The 20,211-nt window shown below is 39.1% G+C and overlaps 1 protein-coding gene across 2 annotated transcripts; it reads left to right on the top strand.

Moving 5' to 3' along the window:
- Positions 1–2,899: 2,899 nt before the first annotated feature.
- Positions 2,900–16,048, top strand: lhx6b (LIM homeobox 6b). Of its 2 annotated transcripts, none has more exons than XM_039802178.1 (8): positions 2,900–3,874; positions 4,521–4,652; positions 5,076–5,197; positions 8,018–8,238; positions 8,589–8,689; positions 8,845–8,940; positions 14,112–14,283; positions 15,370–16,048. In XM_039802178.1, the coding sequence occupies exons 1-8, from the start codon at positions 3,872–3,874 to the stop codon at positions 15,447–15,449; spliced, it is 927 nt and encodes a 308-aa protein (XP_039658112.1). In that variant the 5' UTR covers positions 2,900–3,871; the 3' UTR covers positions 15,450–16,048. The 2 variants fall into 2 exon arrangements, with proteins under 2 accessions (XP_039658112.1, XP_039658113.1); XM_039802179.1 differs by having other exon boundaries at positions 8,021–8,238; positions 15,370–15,482.
- Positions 16,049–20,211: the final 4,163 nt, after the last annotated feature.

Genomic DNA, 20,211 nt, shown 5'->3' with positions numbered 1-20,211 from the left:
TGGCACTTTTATTATATTTTGATGCTGCGTACTTATTTATTCATTCATTTAATATTGAGTACGTTTTCTTATTTTATCTTGACAAACTCTCGGTAAATGGTGATGTAAATGCTGTTTTAGAGGCTTTCACAACAACGAATTTGAGGTAAAGTGCTTTAGAAGCTGAAAATGTGCAGTATTTGCTACTTGTTATTTGTCAAGATGAAAATGGTCCAAAACTGCTTCATTCCTGATTTATATACTTGGTCATACAACAAAAATCACTGTCTCTGAAAAGGTCAAAAACCTTCAATCTTGCACATCATCACTAAGGAGCGACAATAATGGAGGTGAAATAACACTCTTCCCTCCTTCTTTAAGTCCTCCTTCATCTTGGCAAGCCCACCAGCTGACCCTGCTCCATCTGGTAATTACAGGTAATGCACAGAGCTGCTGAAGTGTGTTACACTGACAATACAAAGAGTCTGAGACAATGTCATTCTGCTGTTCTGCTGAGATGCTTTTTAAGTGATCAATTAGAATTAAAGTGTCATTGATTTCATTGAAACCTTTACTTTTAGTCTCTTTATTCTTACTCCGTAGGTGCAGGGAGTTTAATGATTATCATGAAATAAATGTAAAAGTGTAGCTTTAGTGTAAGACTTTCAACACAAAGCAAAAGAGTCGTCATGCCATCACAATGAAATCTCTAAAATGTCAACTTATCAAGAACACAGATTGCCTTGATCTTTTCAGTTCACTTCAACACAAAAGAAAACCAAAACTAGTAGGAAGATATCCTGCTATTTAGTTAGTTTGGTACAGTATGTTGTTTAATGTGCTGTGCATGGACACCAAAAACACAATTTCAGAGGGGAATATTAGTCAGATAAGAACATAACTTCTATGTACTGTATATTTGTTTCATCCTTCAATCGCTAAAATCCATTCAAGAGATAATGCTTTATTAACATTAAACAGCAACATAAACAGAAACCTCAGGACATCAAATAACCACACATGAGACACAGAACATCAAGTAGGAGACATCTTGTGTGAAGAGGATTTGCATATTCATAGATTCTGGATTTGTTTTTATGATAGGTGAGACAAGACAATCTAACTTTTATTGTGGAAATACTATATATGACGCAAATTTGATTCAGTGCGTTGTTTTTAAACATATTAAAACATGTCTGGAGGAGATCGTTAAGAATATAGGACAACTTTTTGAAATACTAAATGTACCCAAAATCTCTTTGCCAGTCCATCTTAAAGTGATGGTTCGGAGTAATTTCACCCTAGGGTCCTTTGCACCACGACCTTGAGCCAAACACCCCCCCAGAAGGTTTTTTCACCTGGGTCGAACATTGGGAGAGTTAGCATAGAGTAGCGTTATCAGCTGAATAGCTTAGTGCAGTTGCTAATGGATCCACGTTTGTATCTCGTAAATGACCCCACTAATAATGCCCGAAATTATACCAAACTAGTACATAGAGGTTATACACTCATAAAACGATGGATTTGAAAGTTTGTAAGTACACCAGAAGTTTATGTAAATAACACTTGCCTGTTGGCTTCTGCTATCTGCTGCTGCTGCTACCGCTACCGGCAGTAAGACGAGTGCTTAGGGACGTCTACAAATTACAACACCGAAAAGAGATACAACAAAAATATTTATTCATTTAACTTTTTTTTTTTACATTTAGTGCTGTAGTATAGCAGGAGACAAGTTATAATTGAGCTAAGTTTGGAGACATTACCTTATTTAATCATTAAATTAATAAATATTTTTGCCATCTCATGACTACGAGTCGCTCATCAGGATAGAGAAATCAACTCACCAGTCTCCTGCTGACTCTGCTAGCCTGGCCGGTCTGGGTTTTAAAATGTAAACATCAAAGTATAAATAGAAAAAAGTGAAGATGGCTTTCAGCTACGACCTATGGCTATGACCCCGACTATGTGAACAAGCAAGACTATCTCTGCGTGCATCTGCATCTCTATTTATTCAACTGACTGACTCTTTTTCTGTGTGCCGATCTGACCGACACATTCTACTTCATGATGAATCATGCACAAGTTTAAGAAGCTGATAGGATAACATTTCACTGGACTTGTACAGACTGGTTGACTTGTACCTCATATGGTTTCATGTGACAAATAAAATTGATTGATAAATAGAACGGTAACATGATTATGGTTACATGATTAAACCACCACTGTGCGGCAGTGGGGAGTCTTTGGAAATCGAGCTATAAAGTTGTTTAGGTATGTCGTTTAGAAATGCCTCCGATACTGCCTAAAATGCTGGTATCGGTATATATATATATATATTTTTTTTTTTTTGCACTGGTATCGAGCAGTATCAGACGATACGCAAGTTCAAGTAACGGAATCGGTATCGCAAAGGAATTTTTTTTTATCGGAACTTCCCTTCCAATAACCATTTCATTAATGTACATGTAATCGTTGTTTTTTTAGGCTCCCTTGAATAACAAGGAAAAGTGGATAAGACAATGAACAATGAACTTTAAAAGTCCATTAAAAATTAATTATAGGCCTATATGATGGATAATTAGCAGTGTAAAGTTCGCATAATTATCTTCTCACACCCCTTACCCCCCATCACTCTGCAATCAGTGAAGAGATTTCCATTAACTAATTCTGGCCTCCAGTCTGCAACCATCATTTTCAGAAAATAAGAGAGAAATTCACGATAAGTATGGGTGATTTCAGCCCGATTATCACCATTATCTTTTTTTTTTAATGAATTCATACCCTGAATATTCTTATGAGCCTACAGAAAAGGAGGGTAAACCCGCGGGTCATGCGGCAGCATCACATCCTGTCTGACTGAACAGGGTGTAAACTTCGAGTCGAGTCGAAAAGAAGGAACCACAGCGGACAGTCTGTCAGAGAGGCACGGCACATACTGGTGCCACTGGTTTGATCGCCACAAAGTTCATGAAGTTGGATTATTTTTTTGTGTTGAAGACGAAGAACGAGAGTATAGCCTAGAGTCGATTTTAAAGAACAATGTCTCACGGAATTATTAGGATATTTAGCTTGTGATGTTCTGGAGAAACTTATTGGACGATGTTTTCGCTGCTTTTGGGAGGTTTTCCATGTATGAAGTATATGTTTATCTATTCCCATATAGGCCTTCTCTTTTTATTTCACTGTCTCCAATATTTATACCGTAGCTGCAATTAACATGATCTTGCATTCCTGTTAATTCTGACAAAATGAAGGACAACACGGACTTCGGATTGCCACCCAAACGCAGATTTTTTGGCAGTTTATGAATGCAGCTGTAATCACCTAGGGGAGCCTCAAGTACTTAAATGGGTCCATCATGAGAACGAGACAATCAAGCTCCTTTATGCCTCGAGATCAGCTGCAGTTTCTGCACATTGTCTGTTATGAATAGACCGATCTCCAATTGAGCCTCTTCACTTTGGAGATTTTTCGATTTTCGATTATACAGCTATTGAAATTAGAATGCGCCTCTTTTTTTCTCTCTATCTGAGCTTGGTGGCTCGGTTGCCTTTTCTTGATTGCCAGATGAAATTGACACTCGGGTTGCCACTTATCAAGCGAAGCATTTCAATCCACCGCTAATTGCAGATAGTGCCATCCTTTCTTTTCACTGCGTTTGATTGCATGGGAATACAGCCTCCTATTGCGCACAAGAGGAATGATCGATCACATATAAGGTTTTTTTTTCCTTCTAATTGCATCAAAATGTCTTTTGTTGCCAGGGTTTAAATGCACGAGAAACTGTTATTCGTTGTTTTGTACCGGATATAGTGCGGGTTGGGGCAGAGATGCGTAATGCGCAGAGCAAGCTCCATCTTCTCTCCAAATAGGCAGCGTTCAAGACCCGAAAATGGTGAGTCACAAACATCTGGACGAGTTTGCTTTGCAGCCTTTTGATTTCTTTGTCTTTCAATCTGTGTAAGGTTCTTTGATTCCTCTTCTTCCAGAACTTTTTACATGCAGGATAACCTCCGCAGGACTCTGGATTTGGCAGAGGTTCAAGTTTAATCAGCCAGACAGTAACTAAAGGCTGTACGTTTCTATGATCAGGGCTGAGGAGAGTAAAGCCATCACAACTCGATTTATTCACGTTTAATTTGCGGATTAGAGTTTTAAAAAAATGCAACGTTTTTAGGATGAGAATAATCTTTGTGTTGTAAAATGTAGCCAAAATGAAACAGAATGTTAAAATTAGGCCTACTTGTTGCGCGGATGTATGTAGGCTACATGTAAGTTAATTAATACAGGCTATAGACTAAATATAAAGAATAGCCACTGGATAAAAATAAGGCATTTTTGGAAGTAAATTCAATTAAAAAAATTATGTTAGATAGGCTATGTGTTTTTCCAGGATTAGATCTTCATGTTACCATGTCTGAACTAGTCTTTTTTTGTAATGAATCTACTCATAATAATACAAATTGATTTCCAGCAAAGTCTATGAAGCTGTCTTTTCTTTGATACAAAACCGTGTTTTTTTTGTTTTTGTTTTTATGCAGTCTAAATCGGAGGTGAAGAAGGAGTCCGGTGAGTCCAGTCCGTCGGAGGCCGCCTGCCACTGCTCTCCTCCGGCGGCCAAGAACCAGTGCGCCAGCTGCGGCATGGAGATCCATGACCGATACCTGCTGAAGGTGAGAAATACGAGGCAAAATGATCAATATTTACACTCTCAGAAAGAATAAATTGCGGACAATAGCCTATCTGCAAAGCTCCAAACGATTTAAGATTTGTAGCTTTTCATTTAATTCATTTCTTTATTTTTTGTCTTTACTACTATACTAGCTGATTGGTCTCAACAAAATATGAGCATAAATAGGCACAAAGTAGATGTGGTGATCATTTTACTCAAGTATTATCCTACAATTCTTTTTCTTTTTTTCTCGTGAGGCTTATTTCTTCTTTCCGTTTGTAAAAAATAGGCTATATAAATAACCAAAGCTGCTAGTTAGTTGAGGTTTGAATTAAACAATAAGATGTAGTATGGCACTGATTATCGGTCACACGCTCAGTGCACGTGTCTGATGTGTCCGTGTGATTGTATTGACTCTCCACAGGTCAACAACCTGAACTGGCACTTGGGATGTTTGGAGTGTTCAGTCTGCAGAGCGTCTCTGCGCCAACACAACAGCTGCTACGTTAAAAACAAAGAAATCTACTGCAAACTGGATTACTTCAGGTATTAAATTATTTTGTTCTCAGCTGTTTACTGATTATTTTTAAGACGCGAGCATTTTCTAGAAATTATAATCTTACAATCTTTTATTTTTCATCAGTGAAGTTCATTTTATAAAATAAAAGCGTAATTAAATGTGAAACTATTCAGTTTAATAAGTACTAGCCCAAAGCTTAATTCGGTAATTCGGTCACTGCATTGCAAACATGATATAATTTTAAGAGTGTGCGTTTGTGTGTGTGTGTGTGTGTGTGTGTGTAGGCCTATATATTTTTCTAATTAATAATGAATTAACATATTATGAATGGCGTTACATTAAAATGTGTCGATTATCTAAATTGCATTGTGGTTATTCAAACGTTTACTTTTACATTTTTATTTATTTTAAAAGTTTATTTTATTTCGACCGTCACCACCCCCCTCCCCCACATTCGCGTTGCTTCGCCATGTCGATGTAGTTTATTCTGAAAAATAAATTGCAAATTGCCTGTGCACGACATGTACTGTAGACTGTACTAAAACTACGGTTCATCATTGTAGTTTCGAGGCAAATTCATTTAACTGCACATGTCAATTGCATTTGTTGAGTAGGCTATTGGAAAAACAAAGAAAATAACGAAGAACAGCCTCCACGGCGAAAATAATTGTCACAATTGTCATTTGTCTGTTAAATGAAAATTCTGAGCGAAAGGGTAAAGCTGTGTCTGAGCCACCCAAAATTCTGATACTGATATTTTTTATCTATTGTAAATATCCCGTTAAATCCCCACATTCTTGCAAAAGATCCCTAATAAACAAATGCTTTAAATAGAAACTTGACTCCTTACTGTTGTTTTTTATATTGATGAGGCATTGATGAGGCATGCAGATGCAGACAGACCAAATATGTATATAAATATCATATTATTTTTTTTAAACCATAATTGTTTCTTGACATGCAGCATGATAGATTGATTCTTCTCTACCTCGATCAAAAATAAAACGTGTTTTTAGGCTACAAAATATTTCAGACGACATTTTAAGAGCTTTTAAGAGCTATTTGATGGCACTTCACCTTTAAAGGGAAATAATACATCTCCAGTTGTTCAGAGGGGTTTTACAGCTAATTGATATTTGCTCTCAAAGATCAACTTTTGGACTTAACACAATTTTCTCAGTGAAAAATATGTTCTGCATGGACGATGATGGGCTTTTGGTCTACAAGGCCTTATATAATATATCACAACAAACCACTAACTAAACCATGTTTTTGAAACAAATTCTGACAGTGAACACAACCCTCAAATGAAAAGAGGTGGATTACTGACAGAGCTAAGTGGACTGCCCTCAACCCCCCTTCCCCACCCCCTCACTGCATGTCAATGAGTTTTGGTAATTTGATTGATGGCAAATTAGTTTGAAAATGTGCATCACTAATGTACAATATTAACTGCATTATTTGCTGATTCTGTGGCCCTGTTAAGGAAAGAGAACCTTCAGGAAAATCTAGTTTTAGGACCTTATTATTTTAGTTTATATTGTGCTCACACTGTGCATATTCTTAAAAAAAATTGTTTAATCAAATAATAACAAACTAACTGATACACAGACAGTGGTGGAATGTAACTAAGTACATTTACTTACTGTACATAAGTACAAACTTGAGGTACTTGTACTTTACTTCATACTTTTCTTTTCGTGCCACTTTCTACTTCTACTCCACTGCATTTTAGAGAGAAACTTTATTACTCCACTACATTACATGTCATTTTATGACATGTAATGTATTTATCCAAAGCGACTTACAATTGCTATATATGTATAGCAATATGGTCTCACGCCTCCGGAGCAACTAGGGGTTAAGTGTCTTGCTCAGGGACACATTGGTTGATGTATCACAGTGGGAATCAAACCCAGGTCTTCTACTCCAAAGGCACGTGTCATATCCACTGCGCCATCACCACGCACTACATTAATCTAGTAGTTACTAGTTACTTTACAAATTAAAAATTTTGCACACATGTAGTTTGTAAACTACAATGTTTAATTATACATTAAACTACTCAACAATATACATGCCTATAAGTCCAGCTGGCATGATGAGCTGATTAAACACTTAGTTGATTGACGGAACTGTTTTGATCGTTTCCAAATTCTAAATTGTGGCTTTTACTTTTATACTTTAAGTACATTTTCTTGACGATACCTACTTTTACGTAAGTAACATTTTCAATGCAGGGCTTTTACTTGTAACAGAGTATTTCTACAGTGTGGTATTAGTACTTTTACATAAGTAAAGGATTTGAATACTTCTTCCACCACTGCACACAGTCACCTTTATAAGAAGTAGCATGCACAGATAAACAGACAATTGGCCATGGGCACAGACATACAATAAAAAAAAGCCCCCTCACTCCTCCTACAATACACAGAGACTGAAAGATACACAGAGATGCTGTTGGTTGAAAAACTGCAGTTAAACTTTTGAATGTAGTTTACTCTGGAGATGAAGAGCGCCGCCTGACACTTGCCCAAAGCTTCCTGCCACAACAGATCAACAATTACACTCCTCTGTATAGATGTTGTACAAAATACAGCAAACTATGCTCAAATATTATGGCAGACCATCAAAGAATTATAGTTTTACTGATGGAATGTAAATAGCCTCAGTGTGCTGTGTAGCTGTAATATGAAGGAGAAAAAAAAGAACAAATATTGGATAGGGTTTGGTTAGCAGATACTCAGTATTTAAATAATTTGAAAAGTATCAGGTCATTCGTACTTTTAACTGAGCTCTGTAACCTATAGCCGACCATCACCTGCCTGGTTCCTTCTTCCTCACAGTAGGTTCGGCACTAAGTGTGCCCAGTGTGGCCGGCAGGTGTACGCCAGTGACTGGGTTCGGCGGGCACGGGGCAGCGTGTACCACCTGGCCTGTTTCGCCTGCTTCTCCTGCAAGAGGCAGCTGTCCACCGGGGAGGAGTTCGGCCTGGTGGAGGGCAGGGTGCTCTGCCGCAGCCACTACAACATCATGCTCGACAACCTCCGCAGGGCTGCCGAAAATGGTAACAATCATAGTAAACATAGCCTACGTCTCTGATGGTCTCAGTTTGGATTACCAGCAAAAATAAGTTATTTTCCACACTGGCTGACAACATCACAGATGTATTGTGTGAGACTGCTCTCTGCTTAGCTGTGCTTTCAGTGAGGAAAAGTAGGCTGTAACAGTATAAAAACTTTGGACTGTGCGGTTGTTGGCAAGAAAACATTTTGTTAGACGGGTTGAGCCGCAAGAAAATTGGCCTGTAAAACTTATAACTACGTTGTTTTGTGTAACTTCACAATATAATGACTGAAATGTAGTTTTCGGGTAAAGTGACAGTATGAGACCTGCTGTGATTGTGCTCTCTTAAAGGCACAGGACTGACTCTGGAAGGAGCACTGCCCTCTGATCAGGACTGCCAACCAAAACCAGCTAAGAGGGCACGGACATCGTTTACTGCTGAGCAACTGCAGGTGTGTGGGTGCAGTGGTACCTGTGTGTGTGTGTGTGTGTGTGTGTGTGTGTGTGTGTGTGTGTGTGTGTGTGTGTGTGTGTGTGTGTGTGTGTGTGTGTGTGTGTGTGTGTGTGTGTGTGGGTTCATGACATTCATGACTGTGTGTCCGTGCAGGTGATGCAGTCTCAGTTTGCTCAGGACAACAACCCTGACGCCCAGACTCTACAGAAACTGGCAGAAATGACGGGACTGAGCAGACGAGTCATACAGGTAGGAAATAATAAAACACTCTATGATGCAATTTAAAAAATATTAGATATATGGTTCCCAGCTGGGGGTTGAAAGATTTTAAAGGGGTCGTGAGATATTTAATGGACTTTTGTTTACCTCTTCAGGCCTCTGAAAATTGTTCCAATTAAACTATTTAAAAAGGGGAAAGCAATCTTTGATTGAGCAGATCACAAACCGCTTTGAACTAAACATTATGTTACATTAGCTCTAGAATATGCAGTATCTGATACTCACATAACACATTTTGAAGGCTCATGAAGATGCCAGTATTTTTTTTTTTTTTGATAAACACGTCTTTACATTTTAGAATTTTAATTGAGTTTTTGGAGTCTAAAAACTCAAAAAAATTCTAAAAGAGTCAAGTAGAAGAGGTGGAGAAAAAGAGTCAAGTGAGTGAGAGAAGTGGGACATGGTCTTGCTAAAAAAATTGAACAATTGACAGGGAAAACAGAGTTTCTAATCCAGAATGGACCGACTCTTATATGTTCATGCTTCCAACTGGGAGTTAAATACCGGTTTGCCTCATATGGTCTGAGACCGTTGCTATAATTAAGCGGGAATGTGAAGCGCCACTACGAGACAAAGCCCAAATCCTTTGAACAATCATATCCACTCAAATCCAAACTGAGGGCACAGAAAATGCATGATCTGAGAGCCCAATATGATCGATCCACCAGAGTCCTGACACAATCATTCACCGCCCAACAACGTGCCAATGAATGTTCCCTTAAAGTTGCCTGGATTTTAGGACAACATGGAAAAACCTTTCACAGACTCAGGAATCGTTAAGGAGTGCATGAGTGCAGTGGCTGAGACCTTACTGGAGGGAAAAGAAAAACAAGAGTTGTGTGAAAAGATCAATCAAATCCCCATGTCAGCATCAACTGAAAAACTGAAATATTAACCAAGGATGTGCTAGAACAGCTGGATCAAGCAATTCGCAAGGCAACTCTGTGTAGGCTTAGCTTTAGATGAGTCAACTGATGTGTCTGACAATGCTCAGATGTTAGTTTATGTGAGATTTTTCAACAGTGAGAAGAAAGAGTTCTGTGAAGACCTGTTGGGTGTTACATCCCTTGATACCAGTACAAGAGGAGAGGGCATCTGCCTGGCTTTAAAGTGCCCATATTATGAAAAAATCACTTTTTCTGGGATTTGGGGTGTTCTTTTGTGTCTCTGGTGCTTCCACACACATACAAACTTTGAAAAAAATCCATCCATGCTGCTTTGAGTGAGATACGGTTTCTGAATGTGTCCTGCCTTCAGTCTCCTAGTGAGCTGTTCAAAATCGGCTCGGACTGTGATGTCACAGTCCGAGCCGATGAGCTGGCTAACCACAGCTCGTTAGCATGCTAACCGTTTGCATTAGCATGCTAGCGTTAGCGTTAGCATTAGCGTTAGCATTAGCATTAGCATGCTAACGCTAATGCTAACGCTAGCATGCTACGTTGTTCTCAATAGCAAAGCACTGCTACAACACACACAAGTTCACCATAATCTACAAAAGAACTACTTACATGTGTGCCCTCATTTAGAAGAAGTCTCCCAGCTAATCTTGCCTTGTAACTGACCAAAGTTGGAGAAACAGGCTTTCTTTTACTGTCTCTAGTTAGCTAGCTGACATGCTCTACATCTGAGCTACTGAGCATGTGCGAGTGCAATCAAAGATAGTACAGAAGAAGAAGAAGAAAAGAGGTCTCACTCTGAAGCTAAAACAGAAACCAGGTGAAAAGAGCATCTGCAGCAGTGAGAGAGCGCTGTGCAGTACAACAAAAATATGGTGTTTTTTGAAAATTAAACCATGTAAACCTATTCTGGTACAATCTTAAAATACAGTTATGAACCTGAAAATGAGCATAATATGGGCGCTTTAAAGAAGATGTTAGCAGAGAGGGGAATAGAACCAAAACAAGTGGTTTCAATAACCACAGATGGAGCACCTGCTATGGTTGGAAGAGATAGAAGAGCTGTGCCAAGAATGAAAGAGGACAATCATGAGCTCACCAAAACAGTCCTGTGCGCCACCCTTTCAGACGAGTATGCTGAGGTGATGAACTCAATGATGAGAATGATAAACTTTCTCAGGGCATCCTCTTCCCATCAGCATCGCATGCTCAGGGAATTCCTCAGAGAGATGGATGCAAATGCTGATGACCTAGTGTTGCACAACAGTGTCCGATGACTCAGCTAAGGCAAAGTGTTTGAGCACTTTTGGTCCATCAGAAAGGAAATTGCACTTTTCTTGGCACAGCTGAAGAGCCAGAAGGCAACACAATATTCTCAATTTTTGGAAGATGAGAAGAAGATACATATTGTAGCTTTTTTGGTTGATACCACTTTACACCTGAATGAACTACATTTAAAGCTACAGGGCAGGGACAATTCAGTTTGTGACCTGATGATAGCTGTCCGCTCCTTCCAGAGGAAAATTGATAGCCTAGAAATCTAGACGCACCCTAGCGGCAGCAAATGTAATTTGCAACAAGGGTCGTCTAACAACTCTCTGATGGCTTGTGAGCTGGAAAAACCAAACTCTAGTCAGGCCAATCACATTGTGTATAGAGTCGGTGGGCGGGCTTAACATTTTGACGGTAGAGTTGCGACGGTTCCGCGTGAATTCCCTGCTACTTGAAAACAAAGAAGATGGCTGCTGTTGCTGCTGGCGAACAGCGGCCTTTCAAATCGGCTTTAGCTGCGACTCTGGAAGACTTGGAGTTAAAGGTGCAGTAGGTAAGACTTATAAAACTAACTTTCTGTCATAATTGCTGAAACTGACCCTATGTTCGAGTAGAACTACATGAAGCAGGTAATTAAAAAAAAAATCTGGCTCCTCTGGCACCACCTACAGCCTGTAGTGCGATTTGCAAAAATCCACTGCTCTCTGTTCAGATGCACCAATCATGGCCAGGGGCGGTGTCTAACTGCGTGTCAATCACTGCTCATGCACACGCATTCATTCTCCCTTGTGGGGGGAGGGGCTTAGGAGAACGTTTTGGGCTTTAGCAGAAAGGAGGGAGGGACTGAGAAGTTGTTGATGTTAAACATTTTGGGCTAAGTCCTGGATCTTCCCAATCCTACCTACAGCACCTTTAAGCTTTTCTTTGAGAAAAGAACAAAGAACGGCACTGAAGTCATTCTTAAAAAAGGAAGATGTGTTTGGAGTTTTGCCGACTGGATACGGCAAAAGTTTAATCTATCAACTAGCTCCACTACCTTCTTCGTTGCTCTGGTTGGTTGTAGCACTATCTTATTGCGTGCAGAGGGAATTTGAAAGACAACCGTTTATCCCGCCCCTCGGATTGAGCCCTGCCAATGGTGTGTTCCCTGGCTTGTCAGGCTAGAAACTTGAGGTCAGGCTAGAAACTTGAGGTCTTCAAGTTAGACCTGCAGAGAGACTGTGCACACTTCCCATCATTGAAGGAACAGGTTCAGGGTGAGAGAGATCAATCTGCATTTGTTGACTTTGTTGACAAGCTGATGGTAAACTTCAGCAAAGGTTTTGACAGCTTCAGCCTTGGACAACAGCTCACCCTGTTCATTCAGAACCCATTCCGTATCACTGATGTCACCAAATTATCAAAGGAAGTCACGCAGCACTTCAAGTGGGCAAATTTTGGGCCTTTCCAGATGCAACTGATTGATCTCAAGCAGATGTGGCCCTGAAAGAGCAGTTTGGACAAGCTGACCCTGCCACTTTCTGGTTCCAAATGGTCTCCGAGACCATTTTCCCAGATCTGAGGAAAGTGGCCCTGTACATCTTGACCATGTTCGGCTCCATATACACCTGTGAGGCAGCGTTCCCTACCATGAACATTATTAAAACTAAATATCGCTCCAAGATTACAGATGACCATTTACACATGTGCATGAGAATGGCCCTGATACAATTCCAGCCTAGATTTAAAATCTTGGCAGCACAAGGTAGTGCTTACTTCTCTCACTGAGCAAGAGAAAGTGGTGGGGAAAGAGGTGAATAAAGAGAAAAGAAAGTGTTAAAGCTGTTTAGGTAAAACTGTTTAGTTGTTAATATTTGTTGATTGTTTATATTTGAAATGCAGTTGAGTTTTTTTTTTCTAAAATTAAGCACTTTATTTTAAGATGCCTTTTCAAAATATCTTTATTTAATTTTTAAATGCAAACCTTATTTTACCTGAAAAGAGAAAAAAAAACATTTATTTTATTATTATTATTTTATGATTAAAGAGTCCAGTTCGATATGGAAATTAATAATAAACATTGTTGAAATACTATTGAATTGTACTCTCTTTATTTTATTTGACAGTCAGTTGTTGACTACATACAGACGTTGATATAACTTCTAGGCTGCTTCAAAATATATGGCACTGAATAAGGCATGTTAGACATTATGATGTTCCGGACCTTTGCTTGAGAACATTTTCTCTAACTGGACCTCTTTGAATTTTAATTGAATACCCCTGATTTAGACAGATCACCACCTAAATCCAGTGAATTTCCCCCAGAGTTCATCATGTTGGGGTGGAATGATCTATGAAAACTCATTTAGAAGAGTTGTTGAATGTTGTTGCTTGTCACCCCTTAAAATGAAATCTTATCTACCTGCAACCTTGTTTTCCTTCTGGAACTGCCTGATTTAAAGTATTTTTAGAGACCAGATGAGGTAAAGGATCCCGTATTTCAAAAAAAAGGGCAAAATGTTTAGAAAGTTTAAATTGTTTTCATTTGTATCCCAATTTTATCAACTTGTGACCCCTCAGATTAAGATGGAAACTATTGATTCATATCTGTTCTGTAGGACTAGATGTATACATCCCTTAGTTGCATACTTGAGACAAAACTGCTTAAAAAAAGACTCTGTGGGATGGCCAAGTGAGAGATGGCATCCTCCGGGTTATCAAGTGGTCTGACCAGACTTCAGACCATTTTCAACACTTAGACTCTCTAATGACCAATGACCAATAAAGGTTAGCAGTGTCATACTTCAGAGGAAGTTTCATTTTAGCTTTTACACTCTAAAACCATTATTCTGATGGGTAAAATCCTCCCTCACCACACTGATATATCCATAAATAAATGGGATGTGGTGAGTGGAACAACACACCTGATTTCCAGTGTTTTTGTATCTCCCCCCTGCTTGCTGCTTGTTCACATTATCCGTATTATTTCACCAGGTTTGGTTTCAGAACTGCCGTGCACGACACAAAAAGCAGCCCCCTCAGTGTGGCTACTCTCAGAGCACTCCGATGTCCAGGATGCCTCCATCGCTGCCAGACGATATCCACTATTCACCGTTCAGCAGCCCGGACCGACCACATCTATTCGCCCTGCATGGATACCTGGACAGTGAGTTGAAGGGTCTTTATGTCAGTTCCACTCTGTTGAGTTTGTGTTATTGTTGCACAAAAGAAGAGAAGTATATGTTTTAAAAAGCAGAATGACATTAACTGCTTTAAAAGCTTTGATTATATTATATTTCCCAACATTGGAACTCCATAATCAGCTGTTCTTAGAAATTTGTAGGTACCGCTTTATACTTCTATTACACTGCATTTCACTTGTAAAATATTGTACTTTTTAAGTCCGCTACATAATTTAACATAAAAACAGTATATAAAGTATGATGCACTGTTATAATTTAAACTACCCTATAATATGCTACTACAAAAATCACAGATAGAATACCCAATAAAGAATAATAATTATGATACGAATAGATATAAGGATTAGAAAAAGAAATATAAAGGATCAAAGTTCAAGTATGAAAGAAAATGATAGATGTTTGCAATATAAGTATAAAGTGTATTTTGGGTCTGGTGTGTACATGTTGAAGGGCTGGGCATTTTTTCAGTACCAAAAAGTAAAATACACATTCAGTTTGTCACAGTTGTAAGGCAAAATGTACAAAACCATTTCATTTGCACTTGAGTAGAAATATGCAAATGCAACGGGAAATGCAAAGGATTTTGGCAGAGGGATCCCTCTTCTGTTGCTCTTTTTTGTTTCTTCCTTTTTTCTTCCTCCGTAAAGGTTTTTCATCATCCGAATTGAGGGTCACTGGATATGGGGTATTGTATGTTGTAGCCTACATGACCTATTTACAACCATGTTGTAAAGCCCTTTTGAGGCAAATGTTTGATTTGTAATTTTGGACTATACAAATAAAAATGACTTGATTGAAAGGATTTACAAAGGACATATCCGATAATGTGTTAAAGCCCAAAGTTTGAAACACTGTGTAGTTTTGAGAATATGCAGTCTGAATATCCTGAATCTCTTTCCTTACATTGGACAAAAAGTTCCTCTGTGGCTTCAATCATCATTCAGGAGTTGTTATCCCTCATTAGCAGCATTTTCTCTAACTAAATTACATTAACATGCTCACGTTGCTATACACAAACTCATGTTGTTCCTCTTGTCTTCTTCGTGCAGCTCATCCCTTCTCGGTCCTCGCTGCCCCAGGCTTGGCCCACCCGTCCATCCCTTTACCACAGCTTCCCATCAGCCGCTGACCTCCTGCGTCTCCTTTTTTGCGTCGTCTCCACTCTGATGTTGTGAAAAAAAAAATCCTTTGGGACGTACTGTCAGTAATCTGCTCTGTTTGGGAGTCTAATCACCCCGGGGCATGCAGGACCTCGGCGATCTGTTTTCAATCAGTTGGATTCTTCTTTGCTGTGAGACTGCTGAGCTGAACTTGTCTTTTAAAGACAGCAGATTGGGGAGAAATGTCCCGTCTTGATGATAACATGGAGAAGAGAAGAAGACCACTTTTATTTTGTTTTTCCTCTTTTTGGTGGAACACAAAACATTGAATCAGGTCAGGATTGTTTTCCTTTTGTTTACCCACTCATACACGGTATTTTAATCATATTGCTGCAATATGAAAAAAGGGAGTGTTGTAGCAGTATTACAGTTAAACCTCAGCATTTGTTTTGTATTGGTGATGAGCACATTTGCAGCTTACTGTTGTTTGTTGTTGTATTGTTGTCAGAAAAACTTATTTATTCAAAACAAAATTTCACTTTTGAAAAAGCACTTTTAAATGTGTCTTGAAATGGAATAAGTCAGTGATTGTACATTGTAAATACTGCTACATTTTAATAAAAATGTATCAGAGCTGTTATAAAAATGAATAATTGAGGATCAGGTTTAATTAACTCATGCAGAGAGAGCAAGATTGTGTGTGTGTGTGTGTGTGTGTGTGTGTGTGTGTGTGTGTGTGTGTGTGTGTGTGTGTGTGTGTGTGTGTGTGTGTGTGTGTGTGTGTGTGTGTGTGTGTGTGTGTGTGTGTGTCAGTAATGTCACAGAAATGTGAATGCATCTCCACATTATATTATATGTACTATTTTTATACTAAGAGCTACAAAAATCAAAAGGTCGCCTATCAGAGGTTAAGTACCTGCAGTAACCTATTATTGAGAGCAATATTCTGCGACAAACCTGCACATCATCTCCAATTTACATGCTGTACTTAACAGGAAATGTAATCAATACTATGAGCGTGGCTATTGATCTGGCAGCTTGTTGGCTTTTATGAGGCCTTTTAACACAGATTATCCACAGTTGTTACATTGATTGACAGCACTTAAGGGGCTGCGATGTGAAGAACGAATGGGATACTCTGAGTTAAAGGATATCATTAGATCTGGATTTTCCAAACTGGATCAATGTGCCGTTTTTTTACCCCTAAAGTAAATTCATGAGTGTGCCACATCCATGCATTTCTAGTTTCACAAGCCCCAGAGCAACCATCAGCCCGGCATTGATACAGGACTTTTGAGGCTGGAGGAGATATTGATATTTTAGAGTTTAAGAAAATCTGATGATGATTTATTGGCCGGTATATATTTTTTACATAAACACGTAACATACACAAAGAATCCCTTAAATTAGTTTTCTTTTAAAGCAATAGCTCAACATTTTTAAGGAAATACATTTATTTACTTGCTTGCTAAGAGTTAGTTAATTAAGATCGATAGAGAGACGGAGTCCTTCCCCTTCCGGTGGCTCGATTCAAACCGGATCAAACTATTATTTGTTTCTCGCCATTCACTACAGTTCATATTTTCTTCCTAAATCAGGTCCCATGGTCATCCATTGAAAGGGGAGGGTTGTTGCCACTCTATTAATAGACTAGCAGCCACTTGGCTTAGCTTAGCAAAAACACTGAAAACCGGGGTATAAAAAAGCTAGCCCTTTGTTTGTTGCAACTGCTCCCGGCCAAGAAATAAAGCTGCATCCCCAGTGATTTTAGCCCCGTAAAAATAGCAAATTCTCATTTTTACTTTTCTTGAACAGAGCCAGGGTAACTGTTTTTATGCTAATGCTCATCATGCTAAGCTAAGCTAAGCTAACAGGCTTCTAGCTTCAGCTTCATATTTAGCATACAGACATGAGAGTGATATTGATCCTGGGTCTCTAAATAAAAAATCAATAAGTGTTTTTACCCAAAATGTCTAACTACTCCTTTAAAGAGTCGTTACCAAGAGCATTTTTGTGCTTCTGCCCAACCTTTCAGGTTTCCAAACATCTTTCTGAGAGGATTATAGAAAATACAGAAACAGTGCAAATCACATCTGCATTAATACAGTTTCAAGTGACAGGAATGTTTCTCCTGTTCCTTGTGTAGGAGCAGGAATGTCAGAAACACAACAGCAGTGCCTTTACACAGACAGTAGAACTACAGCAGATAAAAACATACACACAAAGGCTCCCTTATACCGCTCAGAGATTTAATTAAAGATGCCCAAACGTTGAATGGACCAGGTGGGTCTGCATCATTGTTGGATATTTGGGTACATGTATGTGTTTTTTTTTGTGTGGGAGTGTACTGTAGACTCAGGAGCAGCACAACTCATTTCACATATATATATGTGAAGAAGATTTGGGAAACCATGATGAATTACACAGAAGCAGTTAATGGACTAAGATTTAGGCAGGCAGTAGGCTACGTCGTGCCGTCCCCAACTCTCTGAAGTTCCTGTCTTCCTGAAGGTGTATTTAAAACTCATGTTTATCTGAACCTTCAATGAAAACAAAGACATTGTGGGTGCCATAAACACAGATGGCTTAACTAAAGCCTAGTTTTCACCATCCGTCATTAAGTCAAAACATTACCTTATCATGCAGCTGCCTAGATTCCCTGAATCTGTAGAGACACATACATATTTATACATGAAGAGGTTTGGTTATTGGCCGAATATTTTTGTCCCTTGACTTGTGACCTATGTATGACCTGATGTTGTCTAAGCTTTCCCATTGTCTCATCATACCACAACTTGGTGTTTCCGGAAATTCCACCACATAGGCTATATCAGAGAATAAAAAACAGGACTAATGGAGCAGGCTACTCTTATTCTTTCCTAAACTTTACCTTTGAACTTAACTTTTTAATCAATCACTTTCAATCATTTCAATCCAGGAGGGCACCTGTTCAGGAAAATGAAGCTCCTTATGAAATCTTAGAACAAAAGCTGTCTATATGCTGAGCAGAGAGATGATTATCAGGCTGACACAGTTTGGGCCACCTGCCAGCACTACACTGTAAAAACGCACATCTCTTCCCCATTAAAGTCCCTCTCAGATACGAGTCTTCTCTCTATGCACAAGCATCCCAGAGCGTTTAAGCCGCCCCGGTTTGTCATCGTGTAATGCGTCCACCTCGGTGATTGGCAGCTTCAAGTGGTTACAGATGAAAGCGGGCCCCCTATGCTAATGAATAGGCCCCTGATTGCAGAGCTGCTCGCTCTCTGAATTACAGCATCGCCCACCTAATGAGCAGATACACTGCAGTGCCCCTCGTCTCTGCGTATTCACATTTCTCTCCTTCACGCTGATGAGCTCTCCCCTGCAAAACAGTCAACAAGACCTCTGTGGAAGATTGCAACGTGAGCCATCTTCATCAGCACCCTCCTCCTCCTCCTCCTCAAGTTTATTTCAGATGTTGCCATATGCTGGCAGGGTCTTCTAATTATTTTTTTCCTCTGCTTCACTTGAGGATATTATTTGACTGAGCTTACAGCATGCAAAGTATCTAAATGTCTGATGAGCATGATAATGTCTCAGTTTCAACTCCTAAATAAAGTAATTTGGATAATACATTTTAAGAATATCTCATGAGATTGAAGAAAAAATCTTATTGTACCACCAAACTGAGTATGTAGTGCTAAATATAATTACAGAAAGGCTATCTTCATGTACTGTTTTTAGGAGTGAAATAATCAGGAAACACAAGTTATCAGTTATCTATGCAGACGATACACAACTTTGCATTTCACTATCTTCTGATAAAATAAACATTTTAGGGACTGTACAAAATGATTAGAGTGGGGCTAAGCCTTATGTTTCACTTTGTTATAGACAAGGCCCTTTTAAAGGTTTATTACCTGGCCACTTGACACAGAACATGCTAGCTACAGCTGATAAAATAACCATCAATATGCAGCCAATAAAACGACTAGGCTAGAATGCGAAGAGGGCTTTTGTCCACATCCTGTCCAAATCAAGGACCCCTTGTTTCAAATATTGCTCAGAATTTTGAAGAATAAACTCTAGACATTTAGGGCAATGGTTAGTTTAGTTTTTAATTACTTGTAAACTTCATCCAGCTTCAAAATGCATAGTTTTGTTGTTTTCTTCCGACAACAGCTACTTATTTCTGGAAGCATCATTTCTAAATGTAACACCATCCATCAGCTGTTTGGTGACACAGGAGAGAAAACCAGCAATTAGAACTCCTTTCAGACTAAAGCCTGACTAAATTTGTTGTTCAGAACTAGACTATCTGAGGCTTCAGAGCAGGACCACGCCAACAAACAACAGTGGTGGGGTTAACACTACTTGAGTGAACATTTTTAGTCAAAATGTCCTTTTTTCAGGCAAACTGGACCACAATGAATTTACTTTGTGGCTCAGGGTGTTTTGCTTAAATGTGGATATTGCACAGGCCTACCATTTAACCCTGGCTATAAAAGCTCCGCACAACTGGATTCAGTATCAAGTTTCCAAACAAAGCCAATATAAAGCAAAATGAATGTAATCGACTTTAGACTATGGGTCGGTCAGTACATAGTATGCTATAGAAATTCAGAGAAATAAACAAAGAAACTTTTTTTAATGTGTAAACTATGACATTTACAGTAGCACACGAGAGCAGAAAGAAGGCTGACGAAAAGCAAGGAAATAGCTGAAACATATGATTCACTTTACCCAGGCTGATGGCCAACCAAGCACTATGCAAAAATAAACACAGGACTCCACAGCAGGTTCCCAGAA

This window comes from Perca fluviatilis, chromosome 6, assembly GCF_010015445.1.
Source record: "Perca fluviatilis chromosome 6, GENO_Pfluv_1.0, whole genome shotgun sequence".
NCBI classification, from domain to species: Eukaryota; Metazoa; Chordata; class Actinopteri; order Perciformes; family Percidae; genus Perca; species Perca fluviatilis.
This window is presented reverse-complemented; position numbering and strand designations above follow the sequence as displayed.

Bases quoted from the DNA above. Each gene is read 5' to 3' on its own strand.
- lhx6b (XM_039802178.1), top strand. The intron at 4,653-5,075 runs GTGAGAAATACG...GACTCTCCACAG, and splicing joins ATGACCGATACCTGCTGAAG to GTCAACAACCTGAACTGGCA. The intron at 5,198-8,017 runs GTATTAAATTAT...TCTTCCTCACAG, and splicing joins TGCAAACTGGATTACTTCAG to TAGGTTCGGCACTAAGTGTG.